The 24322-nt window shown below is 38.7% G+C and overlaps 1 protein-coding gene and 1 pseudogene across 1 annotated transcript in view; both read left to right on the forward strand.

Moving 5' to 3' along the window:
• The window catches only part of LOC111159679 (spectrin repeat containing nuclear envelope protein 2), a 275318-nt gene that overhangs the window by 124782 nt on the left and 126214 nt on the right, over positions 1 to 24322 (forward strand). Inside the window, 9 exon segments of the mRNA XM_022522256.1 lie at positions 873 to 2976; positions 4764 to 5086; positions 7753 to 7897; positions 9249 to 9467; positions 14415 to 14680; positions 16712 to 16880; positions 19131 to 19286; positions 21570 to 21710; positions 23403 to 23585. Of these exon segments, the coding sequence (XP_022377964.1) occupies positions 873 to 2976; positions 4764 to 5086; positions 7753 to 7897; positions 9249 to 9467; positions 14415 to 14680; positions 16712 to 16880; positions 19131 to 19286; positions 21570 to 21710; positions 23403 to 23585 (3706 nt within the window).
• LOC111159689 lies at positions 10283 to 10454 on the forward strand (annotated as a pseudogene).

Raw genomic sequence — 24322 nt, forward strand, 5'->3', positions numbered from 1 at the left:
GTATTGATTGTATAATTAAATCATATTCATTTTACAAATAATTTATTAAACAATTCACAGGAAATTCTGCCCAATAGATTTAAATTCTATGGAATTCAGCACTCTTTTTGTCAAGAGTTTATCCTAAACTGTGGGGGTGGAAAGAAATATTCTATGTTTGTAGTTGCTGAGTATCAGCATAATTGGCTTAAATAGTTTGGAACATACTGAATATATATCTATCCTAATTTTATTTATATATATATATATATATATATATATATATATATATATATACGTATATATATATACATATACATATATATATATATATGCATGCTCCTTTTGGCTTTGAAAATAATAGCAAATGGTTGTAGATAGAATCTTACTGTGTAAATACTTTCCCACCATAAAAAGGTTGATTTTATAGTTTTGCCTTAATGCGGTTTACTTCCAGTGATCTCCTTTTGAGGAAACAATTTTATATTCAAAACACTAGCCGGATGATTATACCCTCTTAGTCATTATTGTTGGCAAAATAATAGTGACCTGGTTGGATTTTGTGGTAATTTCTTAGTCCTAGACTCAGCCTTGCGCAAGTCCTTCACAGTTCAGCCCTTTTACAGACATTGTTCCCCTTCCCTCTTCACTCCTTTCCTGTGGTTCTCCATTTTTATGAAACATACCTTACAGGTGAGCTTTCTACATTGTCACAGGCTAATCGAGAGCCACACTAAACTAGATTCTGATTTTTATTTTTAGGAGGAGTGCTCTTAGAGACGACCTAATCGTCTCTTCTGAGAATTCAAAGAATTCATTTCTTTTAATGACCTCTAACCTCATATTGGTATGTAGTAAGTATTAACAAGCTCTGTTTGTTTTTCTCTTTCTAGGGGACCCCTAGACAGTGCAACCTATCTGGACAAAATTAAAAAATTCCTGGCGTCGGTTGAAAAAGAGAAAGGTTCTTTAAGCAAGATGAAAATCGAATGGGAAAACCTATCAAAGAGTCTGACCGACATGGATAAGAAGTTGTTGGAAAGCCAGATCAAGCAACTTGCCCACAGCTGGGAGCAGGGGAAACAGCTGGCTCAGAAGAAGTATTCTCAGCAAGCAGTGGAGCACGAGGAGTTTACGCTCCTCATGAGCGAGATCCAAGACCTGGGCTCTTCTCTGCAGCAGCAGCAGCAGCAGTGCCTACAGTTTGGGCCAAACTCTCCGGAAGAAGAAGGGGGGAGCGCACACATGGTTGCCTTGGCCACTGAACTCCGGATCATCAAGCATCAATTTTCTGTTTTAAAGGGGCGAGCTGAATTTCAGATGAAGAGGATTTGGGGAGAAAAAGAAAAGAATACTTTGGAAGGTGCAGTGGATAACTTGCAGAAGCAATTAGAAGCCTCAGAGCCATTAAACACCCAGGTGGAAAATCAGATCAAGAAGTACGAAATAAGGAACAAGATGAAAGAGATTATGCTGTGGGTCAAGAATCTGCTAGGTGAACTCACTCCCGCCATTTCCCTTCTCCCCAATGACATTCTGTCACAGATCAGGAAATGCAAGGTGACCCACGACAGCATCCTGGAGAAGCAGCAGGCCGTGGAGTCATTGGTTGAAGAGGTCAAAAATAATATTCCCAACCTTACGGCGGGTGAGAGCAATGATTTAAATCACATCCTACAGGACATACAGAATCAGTACCAGATGCTAATTTTAAAATCGACGGAAAGATCACAGCAATTGGAATTTAAATTGGAAGAAAGGAACAGATTAATCGCAGTCATAGAGAAGGTGCAACTGTCACTTCAAGAAAATGAGGCGCTGATAATTCCCAAGATGAGAACAGCCTCCACGCAGGCTGAGCTAGAGCAGGAGCAGGCCACTTTGACGAGATCTCAGGAGGAACTGCAGGAGACACAGAGTGTCGTCGCAGCCCACCTTCAGGAGCAAACGCACATCTGTAAGGATCTAAGTGTGTTTGAAAGATTATTTCTGGACGACCAGCTCAAAAATCTTAAGACAAGAGCCAACAGAACGCAAAGATTCATTCAAAATAAATGGAATGAAGTAGAGCAGAAGAGACATTTTTACAGAGAATTCCATGAAAAGGCCTCTGTGCTTCAGAAGGAGGTTGACCACATACAGTGCAATGAGCTGCTGCTAACTCAAGACATAAACGAAGATGTTAAAGAGGAGCTCTACGGTCTTAAAGACCGAATCACCAGTATTCAGTCTAGTATCCTAGGGCTACTGAAACTCAAAGAAGTGTTCGGCTTCATGGGACTAAACTGGGATTGTTCCCAGCTTGACCAGTTACAAGCCCTAGTATTTGAAAAAGAGAAGGAACTTGAAGAAAAAATCAAGCAGCTGGACACCTTCATGGCAGAATATGGCAAATACCAAGCATCACTAAATAAATTGAGGGCTGTGGATCTGCAAATTAAGAAAAGGGCGGAAGCCGTATTAGGAACGCCCCCTACATCGCCAGAAAGCAGTTTGCTCAGTGCTCAAATTTTGAAGCAGAGAATTGAGAAAGCCATGTGCTTGTGTCAAGAGATAATAAAGAAATTAAATGAAAGTAAGGCCTTTGATGACTCATTCAAAGAAAAAGAAATACTCCAAATAAAGCTGTATGCAGAAGAAAATGACAGGATACACAAGATTCTCCAAAACGGAGTCCTCAAATCCCAACCACAAGAAATGGATGAAAAGGATTTTCAGGACAAACTAGAAAATTCCTTACATGTTTTCAATCAGATAAAGTCTCAGTTAGAGCAGCCTTTACTTATAAATTTGGACATTGAACATATTCAAAATGAAAAGGAGAATTGCGAAGCGTTTCAAGAGCAAGTTCAGGCAGAAGTGGATGGCATGAAAGCTGTGGCCCTTACTGAGAAGCAAAGAGATAAAAATTCTTCGGACGCTTGTGAAGTGGAGACAAAATTGCGGGACATTGAAGATCTTCACGCACAGGTTAATACAAGCATTGATATGCGCACGGTAAGTTTTTTTCTTAATTCAGTAGTTAGTGCATTTCTTTTTACTTCATGGTTTTAGGTTTTATTCTAGTTAGTATGTGTGTATGTTAGTATGCTTCTTAAGAAGTTCCAGGTTCTGCATGAACATTCCCCCATGGAATAGTCATTTTAAAAACTTGCAACAGGCTAACTTATGATCCCAACTCATTTTACATCTAAATACAGTCAGTGCGTTATAGATGGGAAAGAGGAGTGTGACACCTTTATTTCTATACCCCTTGTAGCCTCTATTGAGCTCAGACAAAATTTGGGTTTTGTTAGAACTGGTGGGGCATAATAGAAGAAATAGGGTATAGTGAAAAGAACGTACAATAATTCCCCCTCTATTTAGAACTTTCAGTGTCTAGGCACTGTGCTCAGTACTTTGTTTTTAATCCTCACAACAACCCTGTGAAGTGGTTGCTATTAATAGCCCCATTTTAAAATAAGGAAATTTAAGTTCAGAATATCAACATTTTCTCAGCTCTTGCAGCACTAACAGAACGAGGATTTGCATCCAGATCTGATTTTAGAGCGGGGGTCACCAGATGAAGGCTCATGGGCCAAATCTGCCCACAGTGCTTGATTTTGTAAATAAAGTTTTACTGGATCAGTGCCGTGTTCATTTCTTTAGAGAATGTCTATGGCTGCTTTCCTGCAAGAGCAGCCTGGTCGAGTAGTTGTGATAGCCCAGATGGCATGTAAAGCCTAAAATACTCAGTCTGACCCTTTACTGGAAAAGTTTGCTGACCTCTGTTATAGAATGAGTCCAACAAATTCCCTCCTTTTCCACAATAATAAGATAGACAGCTTAGGCATTATTGCAACACTTGTACTTAGTATAATGCCCTTCACTGTGTTTTTAGAATTGTTGCATGAAATTTATAGAATGGGGAAATCCAAAGAATTATTAGATAATATTTTTGAAATATTTTGATAGGTTTAAGTGCTGTAAAGTCAAGTCACAGTATGAATCTTAATATGTTCTTTAAATTGGTACTTAACAAATGTTGAGTAAAGTCAGTACTTCTCTACTTGATTTTAGTGTAGTTTCCAGGAACTATGACGTAAATCTCCAGAATAATAGATCAGAGCCAAACTGGAAGGGACCTTCAAAGTTATCTATTTTGGCTATTTGTTAATTCCGTGAGAAGACTAAAGTCTGAGACATTAGGGAATGTGCTCAAAACTAAAGTTAGTGGCAGAGCCATTTATTTAAAAACACAAGATGGGTGGGGCACCTGGGTGGTTTTGTTGGTTAAACATCGGACTCTTGATCTTAGCACAGGTTGTGATCTTAGGGTTGTGAGTTTGAGTCCCATGTTGGGTATAGAGATTACTTAAAATAAATAAATACAGTTTTAAAAAACTAAAAATAAAAACAAAAGAAATCTGTTTTTTTTGTGTGTGTGTGTGTGTTTTCTTTAATTCCCCCTCCCAACAACATTTGTTAAAGTTATATACATTAAATATATCCCGTTGTTTTATTTAATTCATTGTGTAATATAAGAGTTCTAGGACAGGGATATATATTGTCAGACATGATTCATGAGATGTATTTTTGAATTTAGGACAGATTTCTTTGCAAATCTAGAAATAATTTTTCTTTATGCAAGCAAAAATACTAGTCTAATATTGTCAAACTAAAAGTAGGAGATGATAACCCTTATAAGACCCAGACATATTATGAATGCCTATAAAAACTCAAGAATGATAAAAATCCTCAAAGTTTGACAGCTTTGTTGCAACATTTAATTTCCTATTCACCAGGATGTTTTGAATGATGCTTGTGAAAGTATAACACACTATAATGAGGCAGTCATCAGGGCGATGGGGATCTTGACTGCCCGTGAAGCCATTGTTGCGTCCCATAAAGTAGATCTTGATAATCCAAAAGCACCACTGGAGATGCCTGGCTGGAAACAAGAGGAATTGCAATCCACAATCGCAGACATCCAGGACCTCACTGAGAAGCTGGGGACTATATCCAGCCCTGAAGCCCAACAACAACTCCAGGGTACTATGCAGGAATTACTTTCTAAGGATTCAGCCATGATGGAGGCAGCCAAAGTAAAGGAAAGTGAACTAGAAAGGTAAGTACTTCTTCCTAAAGGTAATGCTTCAAGAACAAAATTAAGATTTTTTTTTAAATTAGCATGTACACATTAGAAATAATTTGGGGGGTGCCTGGGTGGCTCAGTTGGTTGGGATGACTGCCTTTGGCTCAGGTCATGATCCTGGGGTTCCAGGATTGAGTCCTGGATCAGGCTCCCTGCTCTGCAGGGAGTCTACTTCTCCCTCTGATCCTCCCCCCTTCTCTCAAATAAATAAAATCTAAAATAAAATAAAATAAAAAGAAGGAAATAACTTGGAAAATATGGAAACATTTAAAAATCATTATCTGCAGAAGACCATAGCAAATATTATATTTATTTTACTTGTATTTAATATTGAGTATGTACAACAGAATGTTTATAAAAGTCTGCATAAGATATAAAGAATAATGATCAAACAAAGAGCTTTGTACCCAAAAGTTCAAAGGTAAACATCATGACTTTTGAATTCTCTTGTGTGGTCCTTTCTTCTTCTCAGAATTAACCATTATGTCCAATTCTTTATTTACTATTTTTCTTCCTTTTTAAAATATTTTTACTATGTGTTTGTGCTCCATTTTCATGTATGTATATTCTTCTGTCACTTCATTTTTTCAAATTCATCATTATGATGCTGAAGTTTATTCATGTTCTTGTCTATAGCAAAATTCGGTCACCCAGCTATTTATAGACGTTTGGGTTTTTCTAGTCTGCATTTACAAACGGTGCCAATAGGAACATTTTTAAATTCAAGAGCTTCCCTGGAATATATACCAAGGATTGTGATTGTGTGGCCAACAGGCGTGTACACCTTATATTTTAAATTCTGTATGATTTTACTTAGACTAGTGTTCCAAGGACAATCTGTGTTCAAGCTGTTGCATATCCTCACCAGTACCCGATGTTAGGGGATCTAATTTTCTTTTCTAAAGGTTTTATTTACTTGAGAGAGAGAGAGAGAGCACGAATGACAAGCAGATGCCCCACTGAAAATGGAGCCTGATACGATGCTCCAACCCAGGACCCCAAGATCATGACATGAGCTGAAGTCAGATGCTTACCCAACTGAGTCACCTAGGTTCCCCAAGGGAGATTTAATTTTTGCCAATCTGATGGATAGAAGTGATATTTCACTGTGGTTCTAATCTGCATCTCTATTATATTAATATATTTGAGCCTCTTTTTTGAGTATTTCTTGGTCTTTCATATTTCATCTTCTGAAAAATGCCTGTTCAAGCCATTGCCCAATTTTTACTGGGTTGCTCATATTTTTTTTTTTATTTACTTGTAGAGATTTAGTCTATATTTTGGAAGTTGGTCTTTTTTTTTTTTTTTTTTTTAATTTTTTTTTTTTTTTTTACAGATCACAAGTAGGCAGAGAAGCAGGCAGAGAGAGAGGAAGGGAAGCAGGCTTCCTGCTGAGCAGGGAACGCGATGCAGGGCTCTATCCCAGGACCCTGGGATCATGACCAGAGCCGAAGGCAGAGGCTTTAACCCACTGAGCCACCCAGGCGCCCCTGGAAGTTGGTCTTTTGTTAGATATGTTACAAATATCTTTACAGAGAGGGTTTCCTAATAAATACCTGTCCTGGGTTGAGTCTTCATCTTCTGGCACCCAGCATTCCAGGAAGAAGTTAATTAAATTGAAACTCAGCAAATGCCCTCAAAGTGAAAAACTGTACTTACGGCTCATCTTATTTCTATTTCCACTTTGATATACTTTGGGGCCTCTGAATACTCCTTAATTCCTTTCTAGTTTATTATTATATTTTAATAATTTTTTAAAAATGTATTTGATACTGGATTTTAAATTATTTTCGGGGAGGGATTTAGACTATCGGTTTTATACAGACAGTCTTATTCATAGTGTTCTTAAATATAGCACAACATTATGCTCTATAAAAATATGCTGCTCTATGTGCTCTTTTCCTTAATTTAACAAAACTTCATAAAGTAATTATATTTGCTATAAAATATTTTATAAAATGGATTGTTGTAATTTACTTAACCATGTCTTTTGTTATATATAAAAGTATATTCCAATATTTGCCGTTTTAATTAATAGTTTAATAAGTAAAAAGATTTTACTGTGCAGAGGTTTTATCAGGTTTAGGATAAATTCCTACTTTGAGGACTAATTCCTTAAGTTAAATTGTGGAAATTGAATTAATGGTTCACTACAAGAATTTTCAGTGAAGAATTTATACTTCATTAGCAGTGTTAAAGAATGCAGTTGTACAGTTTAGACTTTTTTATTTTTAAGATTTTTTTTCATTTATTTGAGAGTGAGAGAGCACAAGCAGGGAGAAGGAGAAGCAGACTCCCCACTGAGCAGGGAACCCCACAGAGGACTCGATCTCAAGACCCTGGGATCTTGACCTGAGCCAATGGCAGACGCTTAACCCATGAAGCCACATAGGCACCCCTATAGCTTAAGTGTTTTGGGAATACTCTTACCTCACCGTTAAGTTTATGTTAAAAGTCTTATGCAGGTCCCTATGAGAAGGAGACAGTCAATAAAAATTTGTTGGAAAACATTGAATAGCAAAACGAGAATTTCATTCTGTTTTTTATTAAGTGTTCAGAATTCATTCTGGGAAGTTCAGAATTTATTATACTACATAAAATTTAATATAACTTTTTCCCCCCTTAACTGTGTTTAACAGGTGTCTTGAGAATTACAAATGCTACAGAAAAATTAAAGAGAAAATTTGCACTGACCTAAACCAAATGGAGGCAGTTCTTGGGCAGTCTGTGTTTCCGTTGCCAGCGTCTTACAAAGAAGCTTTAGAGCGCTTGGAACAGAGCAAGGTAATAGTATTTGTATATCTCTAATAAGACTGTATGCAGAAAATTGGCAGAAGGAGCAAGAGGTGGCAGCAGGGAATGTGGCTTTGTTGTGACCCACAGAAATCTTCAACCTAAGTTGTGCACTCAAGAAGATACCCCAAACCACACACTAAGGGAAAACATAAAACAGTGGTTCCAAGAGAGTTCATCATTTGGAGTCACAGGACTGTAGCAAACCAGTAGCAAACTGTTCTTAGTGATTACTCTTTTGCTTTCTTCTTCTTCTTCTTCTTCTCTTCTTCTTCTTCTTCTTCTTCTTCTTCTCCTCCTCCTCCTCCTCCTCCTCCTCCTTCTCCTTCTTCTCCTTCTCCTTCTTCTTAATTAATTTATTTATTTGAGAGAGAGAGTGTGTAAGGGGGCGCCTGCGTGGCTCAGTGAGTTAAAGCCTCTGCCTTCGGCTCAGGTCATGATCTCAGGGTCCTGGGATTGAGTTCCTCATCAGGCTCTCTGCTCAGCAGGGAGCCTGCTTCTCCCTCTCTCTCTCTGCCTGCCTCTCTGCCTACTTGTGATCTCTGTCTGTCAAATAAATGAATAAAATCTTAAAAAAAAAAAAAGAGTATGTGTGAGTAGGTAGGAGGGGAGCAGAGGGAGAGACGTTCAAGCAGACTCCTGCTGAGTGGGAAGCCCGTGGCAGGGTTCGATCTCAGAACCCTGATACCAAGACTTGAGTGGAAATCAAGAGGAGATGCTCAACCGACTGAGCTACTCAGGAGCCCAGTGATCACTCTTTCTAAAGCTTCATCTTTCATGTTATTTTATTGGATGTTGCTGGATCAATTACAGAGAATTTAATGCAACTATCATAAGGCTAAACTCTGGGTACTTCTTATTCTTTCCATGCAATTTTTGTATTTGTTTATTTTTATCTGTTAGAATCTATGGCATTATGTTATTAGGATTTGAATGAAAACATTCTGAATTATCTATGCTTAACATCTGTCCCCAAAGAAACAACAAAAACCCGAAATAATGCGTTGGTGGTTGATAAGTATAGTGCAAATTAACAACCTAGTGAAATAATGAGACTTATATCAAAATAACAGTGACCTTTTAGGATGTTCACCTTTCAAAACTCTTACTTCGAAGAATTGGTTTATGGGTCATTTTTGTCACCTTAGTTCCAAATTCATGGACAACACAATAATACATAGGTAGTTCTGTCTCAAATTAACTTCTAAAAGGACTAAAAAATAGATCATGGAATACTTACTGAATGATTTAAAGTCATCAGTAGTTCAAGATTTTTAGAAGTTTATAAGTCTCTGAAAAATTAATAGACGTTCTTTTCCTCCTATTCCTTTTCTTTCCTAAGGCTTTGGGGTCAAAGCTCCTATCAACCAAAGAAGAATTAATGAAACTACGTCAGGTCCTCAGACACCTGAGACCTGCGTGCACGGACAGTGATGACATGTGTTTGCTCAGAACCACGACAGGTTTGTGGGACAAATGGTTGAATTTGCTGGAAGCCGCTAAAGAATGGGAGATATGGTGCGAAGAACTGAAGTGGGAGTGGAAATTTGTCAGTGAAGAAGTAAGTGCTTCATTTTCAACAATCAAACCAGTTTCCTAGTAAATGTCATTTAAATTGTTACTTTATTTTGTTTTTATATAAAACAATTCCTCAACTGGTATGATTTGTTTATTTCACATATATGTAACACCTAATTGTTATAGAGGTCAGGTCCTACTAAAATAATCTCCAAGAAATGATTCAAATTCTTTTCTTAATAGTGCCATTTTATTTTTTTTTTTTTTTTGGTATCATGTAATACTTACAAATAAGTACTTGCTCATTTGGGCTTTAAAATCTCTATTGTGCATCTGAGTTAACCCCTCCTAAATGACTGTCTTAATGGAATACTAAAGGTTAGAATTAAGTAATACTCATAATAACCAGCTAATTTTGAAGTTAACTACAGTGGTTAGCTATGGAAACTTACTCCAATTAATTGTTAACTATGGACTTAAAAATATGTATGTTGCTCTTGCTGAAAACTCTCTTAAAGAAAACTTCCATAATATATCAATCACAGATGTTAATTTAAGTATGATTCTGGATTTAAGCCACATATATTTAGAAAGAAAAGTTAAAATCATATAACATTATCTTAGGGTGTTCGTTAATCTTTTCAAAGGATCAGGTATAAATGAAGTACAAGTCAGAACATTAAATGAAAATCCTTATTCATGTCAAAATTTCTGCTAAATTTACTTAAGAGAGAAATACAATGAGTCAATACTTGACTGAAGGTAGGTCATACTTTGGGATGTAAATGTTTAACACTAGCATATTTTTCTGCTTAAAATTTGGTATTCTTTTTGCCCCATTGCATCTGAGAGAGCGAGATGGGTCACCAACAGCTCTACTGGAGCCATTGGAGAAAATTCGGCCAGGGTTCTCGTTCTTGCCATGTCTGCTCAAACTGGCGTGGTCTGATCTGGAAATAATGGCCTCAGTCTGTGCCTCCAGTGTTTCCATCAGCACTGGGAGGGTACAGCCTTCATTAAGTTGAATTAAGTGAACTTCCTTGAATGGGTCAGCTAAGATACCTACCTTATAGCAGATATCCAAGATACCTACCTTAATGCTAGCTCTTTGTACGTAAAATAAAAATACTTCAATTAAGGAAAGCAATTTGATATTTAAAAAAAATTTTTTGGTAAGATTTTATTAATTTAACAGATAGAAAGATCACAAGTAGGCAGAGAGGCAGGCAGAGAGAGGGGGAAGCAGGCTTCCTGCCGAGCAGAGAGCTTGATGTGGGGCTCGATCCCGGGACCCTGAGCTGAAGACAGAGGCCCAACCGACTGAGCCACCCAGGTGCCCCACAACTTGATATTCTTGAAAATGAATATCATTTTGGTAGTGCTAATAGGGTTTGATTAGTCAATAGACTCTTGAATGTTAAAACTTGAAGATACTTTGTAAATTACTGCTGCTCGCCTCTTCTTTCCCATTCATACTGGCACAGTCGATGGGGTTCCTGAAGTAGGCTGTGTGCCATCCGAAGAGGGCTGCTCACACAGGATGCCACCAAATCCTTGCATTGCCCTTGGGAGTTAAATATTATTACCATTTTATTGATGGGGATACTGAGGCACTGAGAGCTTTCTGTTGGCACAAGACCTCCCAGCTAGTAATTAAGCTGAGGCTGCGGACTAGGACCACGTCTCTTTTGCTCGCTGCTGTAACTTTAGAATCTGACCAGGGTCTTGCACTTAGTAGGCAGTTAGTAAATATTTCTTGAGGGACAGCTCTTGTTGAAACCAACGTCTAGGCTAATTCTAAGCTTTTGTTCTATTTTACTACATTGCTTCTCTATTGCTGTACACCCATTTGCAATTATATTTGATTAATTCAGACCCTGTTCATTTAGAACTTCATAATTGTTGATGGAAACATTTGACAATATCTGGTGGCGGAGTGTTTTTCCACAAGTAGCACAGGCAAAATATATGGTCCTGTAGTAACAGTAACAGCAACTGTAACACTTACTGGGCGGGCATGGTGCATGCGTGTGTGTCCCGCAGACTTCTGAGCACTTTATATGTATTATATTTATTCTCACAACAGTCCTGTGAGCTAGATATTTTAATTTACCCTCATTTTGTAGATTAGGAAAGTGAGACACAGTGAGACTGAGTAAGTTGCCCAAATGCACAAGTGAGTGGTAGAGGAGGAGTCAGACATATGCTCCGGCGTTTTTAATGATGAAACTATCAACTTAAATGATATTTACATGCACTGAATTGTTGTAGGAGTAGCTTGTATCCGTTTAATAAAATTGATATCATCTAAACACCTGTACATGCGAGATCCCGTTAGCATGGTTGGAGCTTCTGGATGTGACAGAATGGATTTCTTTTTTTAAGATGTGGATAGTAATAGAATAATCCAGTATCTTTATGGGATAAAGGTTTTGTGAGTAGATTTTCAGAAACTTAAATGTTGTATTTAAACTTATGACTTAAAATATACCTTGAAATTTTGATTTACCTTCTTTTCCCCCTAAAATTTTACCTTCCTGTTTTCTTACACAGAATCTGCTTGATTTAATTATTCATCTCTGGTTATTCAGAGTCCTCATTTTTGTTTCAGTGATCATGATGTGCTGGAATAAAGTCATGCTTTCATGGATAATTGGAGGCATAAGGCTGACTTCTTCAGCATGTACCAAAGTTCAAAGGACTTTTACTAGTGCTGGTTATGGGGTTATCAGTCTCCTTCACTCTGTTTACTTGTGGTGCTACTATGGCTCCTTTTCCCTTTCCAGACTCTGTGAGTGACTGTGAACCTAAAAGTTTTATAGCCATATTATTAGAATTCTGTGTCCAAGGGAAATCATTCAGGGGCTGCAGAGTCTCTTCTAGAAGAAGAATGAATGCACAATTTTTGTAGAAACTGTTTTACTGATTTGGAAGCTGTTTTCATCCTCTTTAGCATAAAGTTGGTTGAGTTTTGACGAACGCAGTCACATGATCACCAATGAATCTAAATGATGATTTCGAAGATTTCATCACCTCCAAAAGTTCTCTTGTGCCCCTCTGTAACCAGCCCTTTCTATCACCTCCACCCCCTGGCATCCATTCCTCTGTCTTGCCATTTCCAGAATGTCATATAAATGGACTTGAAGAGTTTGTGCCTTTTGGGTTTGGCATCTTTTCACTAAGCATTGTGCGTGGGAGATGCATACCTGTTGCTGTTTGTATCGGTAGTTCATTTCTCTTCACTCCTGAGTAATACTGGGTTGGATTTGGTTATCTGTCATAAGTTGAAGTATTATCTGGCTTTTGAGTAAAATTGTCCTAATTATGCCTCTCCCTAATTACTTACCAGCTTACATCAGACGGCAGAGCCTGAGATGGGGCTCGTGGGCAGGTGGTTTATTTTGGCAAGTGATCTCAGGGAACAGGGGTGGGGAAAGAGGAGTACTGGACTGAGAAAGGACAGAACCTTTCGAGGCTTTACTCTTCCTGGGTCATGGTTGCCGTGGTGGCTCCTTTATGGTTGTCATGGCACAGAAGCACCAAGAGATGTTCCATTAAGTTCTGTGTTACAGACATGCTTCTTTCAACCCCGATGTATAGCAGAAACCCTAGGTGTACAATTATCTCTGACAATACCAGCAGTTCCTTTCTTTGCTTGCGGGTTCTCTGGCAGAGAGGTTGCAAAACAAGCCATTGGAACCCTTTTATCTTATTCCCCAGTGGAAGTGTAGCTGCCTGCCTAAGACTAGCACTTCTAATCCAACTGAATTTGGTTTGAGGAGATGGAAAGCATACATTCCGTAACTAGGTCTTTCGGAGATGGATTGTCTATACCCATGTATTCTAGTGACAGGCGGCTCAGCTGGATCATATGGCCCAAGTGGCCGGGCAGCTTATACCAGTGCCTGACCCTGCTGCAGACCTCCCTCAACACTGGCAGCATTCTGACAAATGCATCTGAGCAGTATTCTCCAGATAGCATAGACTGCCCCCAAAATCCCAATGAGCACCTCCCATGCTGGGGCTCTTTCTTAATGGTAGAAGTGTAGGATTGAACAACTTGATCCTTACGTTACAGAATTCTGGCATGCCCTTGACCACTGAGCCCCTGGAAACTTAATTTATGCTGGAATTCCTAAATTCTCTTAGATTTTATTTTCTACCCTTTGGATCCAGATTTTCATTTATCGTTTTCATTCGCGTTGAATAAATTAGTTGGCCAGTGTGATATTTCATAATGTCAAGATTGCAAGGTGGCTGACTCAGTTTGAACATTAGCGCAGGAGAGCTGACAGTGCGAGGGCAGAATTTGGTAAATGTATGGTACAACTAGGGTGAGGGCTACGGGGTTTGAAGAAGTGCGTTAGAGGGATCCGCTTTTCTGTGACTTCATTCTGGGGTCAAGGGTGGTACAACTCCATTTTGCAGATGCGCGACGTTACATGTTTCCGGGTTCTGCACGTTGTCATGTTGACAAATACATGATTAGTTAGGACTGTTTTCCCTTTGGTGTAGGTGTTCGAGTAATGAGGAAGTACCGGACTTACCTTTTTGAGCATACAGGAATAGGATGTGGAAGAAAAAACACCTGTAGAAACATGGTCTGGCAGTTGTCCAACCTCGTATAGGAATTGCAGTTTTGGGGTGCTCATTCTGGCTTATAGATATCTCAGGAGAAATCACTGCTTTCTGCAACTGAAATCTGAAGGAGAAGGAAATTATTTATGAAACTATTCAACAGTGTTTCCTTCAGCTCAGGACTGCAGTACTTCATTTTAATCGCAGATCTGCAGCTGGGATGGGAACTCTGGGATTCCAATGCTGCAGGAATAAGATTCCCAGCTCGAGGAAGACAGACACTACTTTGAGCGAGGAACCCTTTGAGCAGCCAGGATACAAAAATGATGATTGCCAAGGTCTGTTTCAGCTCCTGAAATGGTCAGAGTGCATCTTCATTAAGTCAGTTCTCTTTTTTTGTTTACTGAATTAGATTGAACGAGAAGCAATTATTTTGGATCGTCTTCAAGAGGATCTGCCTGAAATTTCAAAAACCAAAGAGGCAGCCACTACAGAAGAGCTCTGTGAGCTGCAAGATTCTTTATGCCGCTACCAAGAAAATGTGGAGAAGCAGCAGCTGTTACTGACCTTACTTCTTGAGCGCATGAGAAGTATCCAGAATGCTCCCCAAAGCTTAGAGGCTATAGAAATGATTCCAGCATTTCAAGAGATTACATCAATGCAGGAACGATGCAACAAGTAAGACTTGTGAAAAACTATTAAGGAAACGTGCCTAATAATTCAGGCTTAATTTTTTTAAAAAAATATTTTATTTATTTATTTGACAGAGATCACAAGTAGGCAGAGAGGCAGGCAGAGATGTGGTGGGGAGCAGGCTCCCTGCTGGGCAGAGAGCTCGACTGGGGACTCCATCCCAGGACCCTGAGATCATGACCTGAGCCCAAGGCAGAGGCTTTACCCACTGAGCCACCCAGGAGCCCCTAGGCTTAATATTTAGAAAATACTGAATTTTGAAAATGTAAAAATAAAGCATAATGACAAATGATACCATAGAATTGGGTTAACGCAGAAAAGTATAAAAAAGGTTGGAATGGTACATCCCCTGTGGAAAAACACTATGGAGGTCCCTCACAAAATTAAAAATAGAAATATTGTATGCTCTGATAATTCCACTATTGGGTATTTGCCCAGCGGGAATGAAAATGCTACCTTGAAAGATACATGCACCCCTGTGTTTATTGCAGCATTATTTAGAATAGCCAAGACACAGAAGCAACCAAAGTATGCATCAGTAGACAAAAGAATAAGGAAAATATGGTATATGTACCCAATAAAATATTACACAGCCACAGAAAAGGATGAGATCATTGCCACTTGAGACAATATGGATGGACCTAGAGGGTATTATACTAAGTGAAAGAAGTCAATCTGAGAAAGACAAATACCGTATGATTCCACTCATAAATTAGATCTCAAAAAAAAATTAATAAACCAACAAAAAGCAGAACTGGAGGGGAGTGAGGGAAGTGGATGGGCAAAATGGGTGAAGGGAAGTGGGAGATACAGGCCTTCAGTTACGGAATTAGTAAATCATGGGAATAAAAAGCAGATCGTTAGGAATACAGTGAATTGTAATAGCAATGTAATGGGACAGATGGTAGCTATACTTGTGGTGAGCATAGAATAATGTATAAACCTGTCAGATCACTAGACTGTACACCAGAAACGAATGTAATGTTGTGTGTCAACTAGACTCAAAAAAGTTGGTGGGGGGGTGATGGACAAGATTAATAATAATAAAAAGAAACGCATAGTCTCCATCTTGGAATTACCGAGGATGAATATCCTTTGAATTTTGTTAATATTTGCTACTTTTCTATTTTAGTAATATAGATACTCTATAAAATGTTTAGGAATGTAGAAAATTATAAAGATTAATATAACCCCCCTTTAATTTTACCACTCAACAATAATCACTACCAGTCATTCCTCATCTTTTTTACTATGATTGTATTTTTAAACAAATTATGGCCGTAATGCTCTACTGTTTTGTTTGCTAAATGATTTATCAGCATATCATGTTAATTTGCCTATGTCATTAAATGTTCCTTAAAACATAACTATGTCATATTTCACATGTGACTATCCCATAATTTAAACCTAACATAAAACCTTTAAATTATATGTAATTTTTTTTCACTTTTGTAAAACACTGTAGTGAAGATTTTTATGTTAGAATTTCTGCATCTGTGATTAATACTTTGAGAAAGAGGCCAAGAAGTCAAATGACTGGGTCAAAGGTTACAATATATTTACAGCTAGAAATACTTACCAAATAGCTCTCAGGAAAAGTACCTCTTAAACATCCCTACTAATAAGGTGGCTACATCCACAGCAAATGGGGTCAGCTGAGATAAAAATGCTAATGGGGTTATCTGTCCCCAGAAGCCCACCAGTGACTCCATTCTCCCCTCTATGTCATACTCAGTTGAACTCAAGGATCACATGGAGAAAAGTAGGATGGAGAGAGCAATTGGAATGTAAAGTGTGAAAAGAGGATATTTTGGGATGGAAGTTTAGAGAGGTTTTTGATTGAGTGATAGAATTTGGTATATGTTTGTGTATGTAGTAACGAAATCATGGAAAATGGTACTTTTTGCTCAGGAAAAAGATCTTTTGTGAACTTTGCAGACATTGTGTTAATTGTTGAAATGAAACTATCTCACAAGAGAGCAGGATAAAGAATTTTATTTTGATGTTGTATGTTAGGCTTTTCCAGAAAGCTCAAGAAAATAAGGAATTGATGGAGAATGAAATCCAAGAAAGACATTCTTTCACAAAAGAAATAATTACTTTGAAGAATTTATTTCAACAGACTGCAACTTATTTCCAAAATATGGAATTACAAGACCACCCAGAAAAGGTAGACCAGTTTGAGGTAAGTGAGGAATGAAGTGAGAAACCAGTGAATGTGGCCAGCACAGGTCTGCAGTCTTGAATCCAAAGTCCTTGGGGCAGAGGTAACTTTGTGACTGGAGTGGAGGGAGTGGTCCAGGAGAGAGAAAGCACATACAAAGGCCCTGTGGCATGGTGTGGGCCAAGCTATAAGAGATCACTGTAGCTAGGTTGTAGAGAAGGAAGTTGAGAGGTCGGGGAGGTCCCCAGAGCATTATAGAGTAGGGTGTTAGACTACGGACTTTAGTAGGATGTATGATTTATCTCTGATAGGAGTGCAACTGTTTTTACTCACAACACTTCCCATACCAAATGTGTGGGAGTTTTCCCCCATGGCTCTGGAAGCCAACTAGGTGTCCTACAATTCAATTCAACTGTAACACTAACTAGCAGGAGTTAGCACAGACCACGCAGATTAAGGGCTCACTTCCACAAGACCACCCCCACTTCAGAAGCAAGTCCTGGTTCTTCTGTAATTCTGACCGACTCACTGTGGATCAGGGGTTCCCATAACCCCCTCCTCAAGTTTAATAATTTACTAGAATGCCTTCTAGAAGTCAGGAAAGCAGTTTACTATTACTGGTAAAGGATACAACTCAGAATCAGCCAACAAAAGAAATGAATAGAGCAAGGTAAGATGGCAGTCTCTCAGACCCTCTGGGCCCTGTCTGGGTGTGCCACTCTCCCAGCACCAACTCCGGATTTTCCATACCTCACTGATGAGGGGTTTTTGTGGTAGTTCCACTAAGTAGGCATGATTGATTAAATCATTGGCTGTTGATAATTAACTCAACCTTCAGCTCCTCACCCCACTCTAGAGGTTGGGAAGTAGGGCTGAAACTTCCAGCCCTCTAATCACATGGTTGATTCCTCTGGCAAGCAGGCCCTCTCCTCAATCTATCTAGAGGCTCCCCCGCACCCCCCTCCAAGAGTCATTCATTAGCATAAGCTCAGGTATGGTTGAGAAGGGTTTGTTCTGAGTGAGGAAGGACACTCCTCCTACTCCTAGCCAGGAAATTCCAAGAGTCTTAGAAGCTGTTCAGGAACCAGGGATGAAGACCAAATACAGCTTTTTAAACCACACTATCACAGGGACTGTTCATATGCCCCTGTGTGATTTGGGACATCATTTTTTAAGAATGATTCCGGTCCCATGGTAACAAGCAGAAACAGCATTCGGAAGTTGACTCCAGAGTCACGCACGGTTGTTAATGGGAGCTCAGTATTGATGAGGGAACCTCTCTCCCTCACAGTCTTGGGGAAGCATCAGTGTGTAGTTCTGAATGAAGACCTAGATTCTGACTTGGTCTAGATGAAACCAGAAGGCACTATACTTCAAACTCCACCTTTGTCTGAACGGCATTGTTCTCTAAGTTTCCATCTCTAGATTTGTTCTCAGCTGAGGGTTAAGAAAAAACAGTGACACATCCCTGGAGTCATTCAAATTGTAATCATTCCTCAGTGCGGTGACTCAACCCATTAACACGAATAATGCTACTGAACAGCTACTGTAAAAACAAAACAAGTCCCAAAAAGCCACAGTAAAGTCAAGAAGTATTTTTCCACTTGATCTTTGGGAAACTTTCCCAAACAAATGAGTTTCTCCTTTATGATTAGTGCAGGAGAACGTAGATCAGATTTTGTTTCTAGGCCACAACCAATACACTGTTTGTTCAGGTTTCTTTTATCTCCTAAAACCCACATTCTTTGCAGGGAACTGGAACCCTGCCTTTTGAAAGAAGTGGGCTCTGCTGGGCTGTCTAATTACATGAAAGCAGACACTTGTGCTTCAAGCCTAGGGCTTTTAGTGGCCTTGAATCATTGTGATGATAATGTAGGAAGAAGCAGAAATGGCAACAAGTTAATAACAAAAACAAAAAAACCCCAACAAACTTCTTTGAAACTTTTTTGCTACTGGGAGCTTTTTAGCTCAAGACTGCAACCGAGATAGTTAAATCCTAGAGTTGCTTTAGAAGCAGGAGATGTTGTAATGTCTTTTGAGGACAATGGTTTGACACTATGGAGAGGTATCAAGTTTAATTCTGACAAACTAGAAAGCATCATCTGACCACACTGAGTATCTCTCCGGCTTAATCGGTTTGTATCAGTAGTGAGGCTTTGTCATGCAAAGTGTGCTCATTTAAATCAGAAGGATGTGCTGGAAAGCTGCTTTCACTTTTAGAGTTAAACTTTTTCCCTGTTCTGTGCCTCTTTGAAACTCTCTTGGTTTTAGGAGCTTCAAAGCAATTTTAAGAAAGGGAAGCTAACTTTTGAGAATATTATGGAAAAACTGCGAATCAAGTATTCTGAAATGTACACCCTAGTCCCTGCAGAGATTGAATCCCAGGTGGAAGAATGCAGAAAAGCTTTAGAAGACATAGATGAGAAGGTAATAATCGTTTGTACTAGTGTTATTCTTTATGAGTTGAATGGATATAAAGAAAAGATCCTGTAATGTCACATTTCCTTTGCCCTTATTTTAGCAATGACTGTTTTTATAGAGTTTAGATAAGTGATAATTCTGTGTATTGAATACGGAGGTGAAATTGCTCTAAATAAAGTGACAGATAACAGAATTAGATAATGTGGTTATTTTTAATTGTCAAGATGCTTAGTTTTTCTTCTCTTACATTTAAAAGTAGAACAATAGATTAGCTTTTACTTTTTTTTTTTTAAACTGGAGAATCACTTTAAAATATTAGACAAGAATAATGTTTTGCTTCAGCACTTAGTCCCTGTGAATGTTTTGAAATTGCAACCAAGGACAATAAGAATATAAATTTCATAACTCATGAGGAATAGCATTTAACACACACTATCTTTTTGATGGTGGCAACACAGTTCTCAGAACACACCTGCACAAATCTTTACCCCAGAATGGATGAATCTGAAGGTTAGAAGAAAGAATGGGAAATGTTTCAAAGTACTGGAGACCCAGGAGTTTAGCAAGACAGATTTATTGAATTATAGAAAGAGCCCTTAACATCCAACAGAACAAAATTCTATTTGGTCCAGCTTGCACAGAAGGATTTTTGTATTGCTTTTGAAATCGGGAGTACCTCTAACTTAATAAAATAGATTTTAAATTCAAACACACACACATCGTGTTTCAAACTCAATTAACTTCTTTGACAGATTTCTCAGAAAAATCTGACCCATGAAAAACATGGAAGCTCCTAATACACATTTTTAACAAATTTTGTTGATTAACACACAAGAAAATCTGTTATGAGGTACTTTCTCAAGAATCATGCACTATTGATTTTAAGAGAATACTAAAGGTTTTGAGAGCAACTAAATTTGTTTCCATGAATACTTGATGTGAAAATCGCTAACAGAATGAATAATCAAAATCAGTCTTAAATTTAGGGGTTGAAAATTTCAACAGTAACTTGTATATTGGTAACAAATAGCAACTGATTTTTATTGTTTGGTGTGTCTGAAAGATACAGGCCGACTCTGAACCATTTGATGTAATTCGAAGGGCTGCTTACTTTTCGTAAATCATGGACCTAAATTATATGCTTTTTTGCCAGGAGAATAACTGCCCCAAGTATCAGAAAACTTCACTTTATATTAATTTGTTACATAGTAATAGAAAGCTATTACAGCAATTTAAAAACCAACAAAGAATTAATTTTTTCCCTGAAAATCTCAACTGCATTATTATCTGTGGAATAAAAACATTTTATAAATGTATCAACATCCTGAAATGGTAAAAAGAGCCTGGGACTCCAGAGTCTTGTGACTCTGGGCTTCTCAGGACAAGTTTTAACTGCTACCTTGATAACAGGCAGGATAACCACCTGCATTGAAAGGTTTTAGTCTCCATGGGTATACAGGTATAGTGGTTTTTAAAAGGGTTAAAGGGTTATACATAAGCATAAAGTATTATTTGGTTATTTAGTGGCTGCAAGGGGAAAGCCTTATCAGCATAGCCTTAAAAAAAAAAAACCAAAAACAAGAACAAGAACTAAGCAGGTATTTGAAAAATGACACATTCAACATTCATGTCATCTTTCCTAGCCCAAGTTATTTTCTTAGGAAAATCATCCAGATAAAAAAATTAGTGTTCAACAGCTTGATTTCTGATTGCTGTGAACACACTAGAAACATTGACACAGAGAGAAACTAAGCTTTGTGCATCCTCAAGAAAGAGCGAATTTTAGAAGGTTATTTCCCCCAAATCAGTACTACAGTGGGAATTACATTTTTTTAAAGTCAGCTTGAGAATAAGTTAGGTTATATTGAAAACCGGTCAATGCAGAGGTCTTTCTCATAAAATGAGAGACTGTATAAGAAATAATTTATCTCCCTTGAATTTTTTCATATCATTTGCTCCACTGGGGTATGTCTCAGTACGCTCAGTTTTGACCAACTCAGCACAGATCTGTAGTATATGCTGTGGGTTACATTCAACAAATTTTTGTTTGTTGATTTTCTTAGATTGGATTTAAAAGGTCAAGTCGGCAGAGCCACCATTTTCTAGTCTGCTGATCTACCTCTCATTAACATATTAACTAGCATGGTTTGGGATGCTCCCCCCCAGCCTTTAAAAGATTTTTGTGAATAAAATCACCTAACGGTGTGACTATTCCTTTTATCACCTGAACCTGTGACTAGATATTGAAGACATTTGTAAGCCAGATGTGTCTTTCTTTCATTGTAACAGATCAGCAATGAAGTGTTGAAAAGTTCACCCTCTTATACAATGAGTAGGAAGATAGACGAAATTAACAATGGGCTTTACAATGTTGAAAAGATGTTGCAGCAGAAAAGCAAAAATATTGAGAAAGCTCAAGAAATTCAAAAGGTAACTTCGTCCTTTCATTTCCCTCAGCATTTGGTGTTCCTCCTTTTCCTCAGTCCTCAGGGTGTGCCCTGTGGATGACTCAGAAGCACAGAGATTGTAACCCAGATCCACAGGGTCCTCCTTACTGAGGGTCCCCGGCAGAGGCTTGGTGGAGAAAGTTGGATTTAAGAACTGTTCTCAGTTGTTTTTTTGTTTTTTTGTGTTTTTTTTTGGTTGGGGGGTGCTGAGAGAGGGGGAGAGAAAGACTTCCAGGCAGGCTCCATGCCAGGTGCAGAGCCTCACAAGCCTTGAGATCATGACCTGAGTTGAAACCAAGAGGTGGACACAACCGACTGAGCTACCCAGGCGCCTCAAGAACTGTTCTCAGTTTTTCCGTGGTGAGAATGTGCCTGAACCCCTGAGAGCCTACAATTAGGAACTAGCCTTTTCACAAGTAAAGGAGAGTAAGGACCTTATCCTGGGACGACCGATAATTAAAAATATTGTATATAAGTATCAAATATAGGAAACAAAGCTAACGTGTTTTCTGTGTTCAAGCATTTCTCGGAGTCTTTTCCTAATGTGGATTAACATGGGAAATATAACACAGAACATTGCTGAGACATATTTGATTAAAAAATATATTTCAGTAGGATTTGAAAAGAATTGACAGCTTTTCTTTAGACTACGAAGGGAAACAGGAAAACAGAAATTCCAAATTTATTTCCCTTGTAAAATATGTTAGGAAATCAAGTGTTAGGTAAAACTGTACATAAGCCTAATTTTCTACCATTAACTTCCTAGTAAACTTCTGCATGTGGAAAGGATTCTTATTCTAATCTACATTTTAAGGAAGTATTCTATGTGAATGGAGACTTTTAAAAATAGGTCAGACTGCCTCACCATTGGACAAAACCTTGATTCTTAATAAGTAGAGGAACCTAATTTAACCAGTCCTATTTTTCCTATTTCTAAAAATTCAGTTCTTAAGCAAATATTAAGTAAGAATTAAATATTTTACCTTTGAGAGGTCCTCTGACCGTACAAGTCGAGGCTTGAATGCAGTCTGTTGGTTTCTTGAGCCAAAAGCAGTCGCTAGAATCTTTTGCCACTGCATTAATCCTAAGTCAAAACAGATATTTTCCTTTTGTTAGTTTTATATTTATATATATTTTTTTAAAGTAGGCTCCATGCCCAGTGTGGAGCCCAGTGTGGGTCTTGAACTCAAGACCCTGACATTAAGACATGAGCTAAAACCAGCTGAGCCACCCACACACCCCTGTCTTTATACTTAATAAAATTGTATTCTAGATTAAATACACACATATACATATATATATACGTGTGTGTGTGTGTGTGTGTGTGTGTGTATTCTAAAAAGATTTGGGTATAACATAATGTTACCTCATCACTCCTGAAAGAGTAGGGTTATATTGTCCTTGTTTGGCGTCATTTGTCTCTGGAAATATCCCAGTCTTTCTGCACCCTTGCAGCTAAGTCTGTATCTGAAACAAAAAAACGATTAGACTGAGAGACCTCAGAAAAGGTGTTTTTCAATTTAGGTCGCAAGTGGTTTCTGGGTATAAATGAAATAGTGTGCCTGTAATGTTGTTTTGGTAGCATTCACAAGTGCAAATACAGTGCAAAAACTGGGAATTAACTCAGTGAGTCGCGACCTCTGCATTCCAAGTGACTTACGGTCTCCTTCTCCAGAAAATGTGGGATGAGCTAGATCTCTGGCATTGCAAGCTAAATGAGCTGGATTCTGAAGTGCAAGACATTGTTGAACAGGATCCAGGACAGGCTCAAGAATGGATGGATAACTTGATGATTCCTTTCCAGCAGTATCAGCAAGTCTCACAGAGAGCGGAATCTAGAACCTCACAGTTAAATAAGGTACGACAGTAACACGTGATAACGATCCTTAGCTTACCGTGATATTGAGAAGGCTTTGAAACAAAATGAAAAGAGATATTCAGAGGCAGCCGGTTTCCCTTGAATTGCCAGTTTTAGGTTCTGAAGCTAGAGCCACACGACAGGTTCAGGTGGGCACTGGGAGGAAAGCTTTAACTGCTGACACTGGCAGGAAGTCCGATTGGACAGGCGGAAGCAGGTTTCCGGAAGTCGGGCTGCAGCAGGAGTCCAGGCTGAGCACTGGGCTTCCCGGCAGGTCATGGGCATTTCCGACAGGCCATCTCAGGAGTCCCTGGGAGGAGCCAGCCACAAGATAGAATGTCACTCAGGAACAAGACACTGTCTCCTGCCTTTCCAGATAGGGGTCATGGTGGAGGAGTTGTAGAATGTCACTCAGGAACAAGACACTGTCTCCTGCCTTTCCAGATAGGGGTCATGGTGGAGGAGTTGTATGTGTGATCTAGCAAGAACAAGGCAGTAGGACTTATTAGTCCCAGAGGCACTGGGATATTAGAGGACAAAGCCCTGTACGGAGGACAAAACTCAAATCCAGTTTTGAGAATGAAGCATCAAATGGGAACCAGACTAGTTGCAAGGCCACCTGGAAACAGTTACGAGACCTGTAGCATTAGGGTAGAACTTCTTAAGTCCTTTCTACCTGTGGTCAGGATTCTTCATCTTCAAAGTTGGGAAGGTAAACCTGGAGAGGGTGGGCAAGT

The sequence above is a fragment of the Enhydra lutris genome, unplaced genomic scaffold (assembly GCF_002288905.1).
Source record: "Enhydra lutris kenyoni isolate GAN:26980312 unplaced genomic scaffold, ASM228890v2 scaffoldscaffold4, whole genome shotgun sequence".
Classification (NCBI taxonomy): domain Eukaryota; kingdom Metazoa; phylum Chordata; class Mammalia; order Carnivora; family Mustelidae; genus Enhydra; species Enhydra lutris.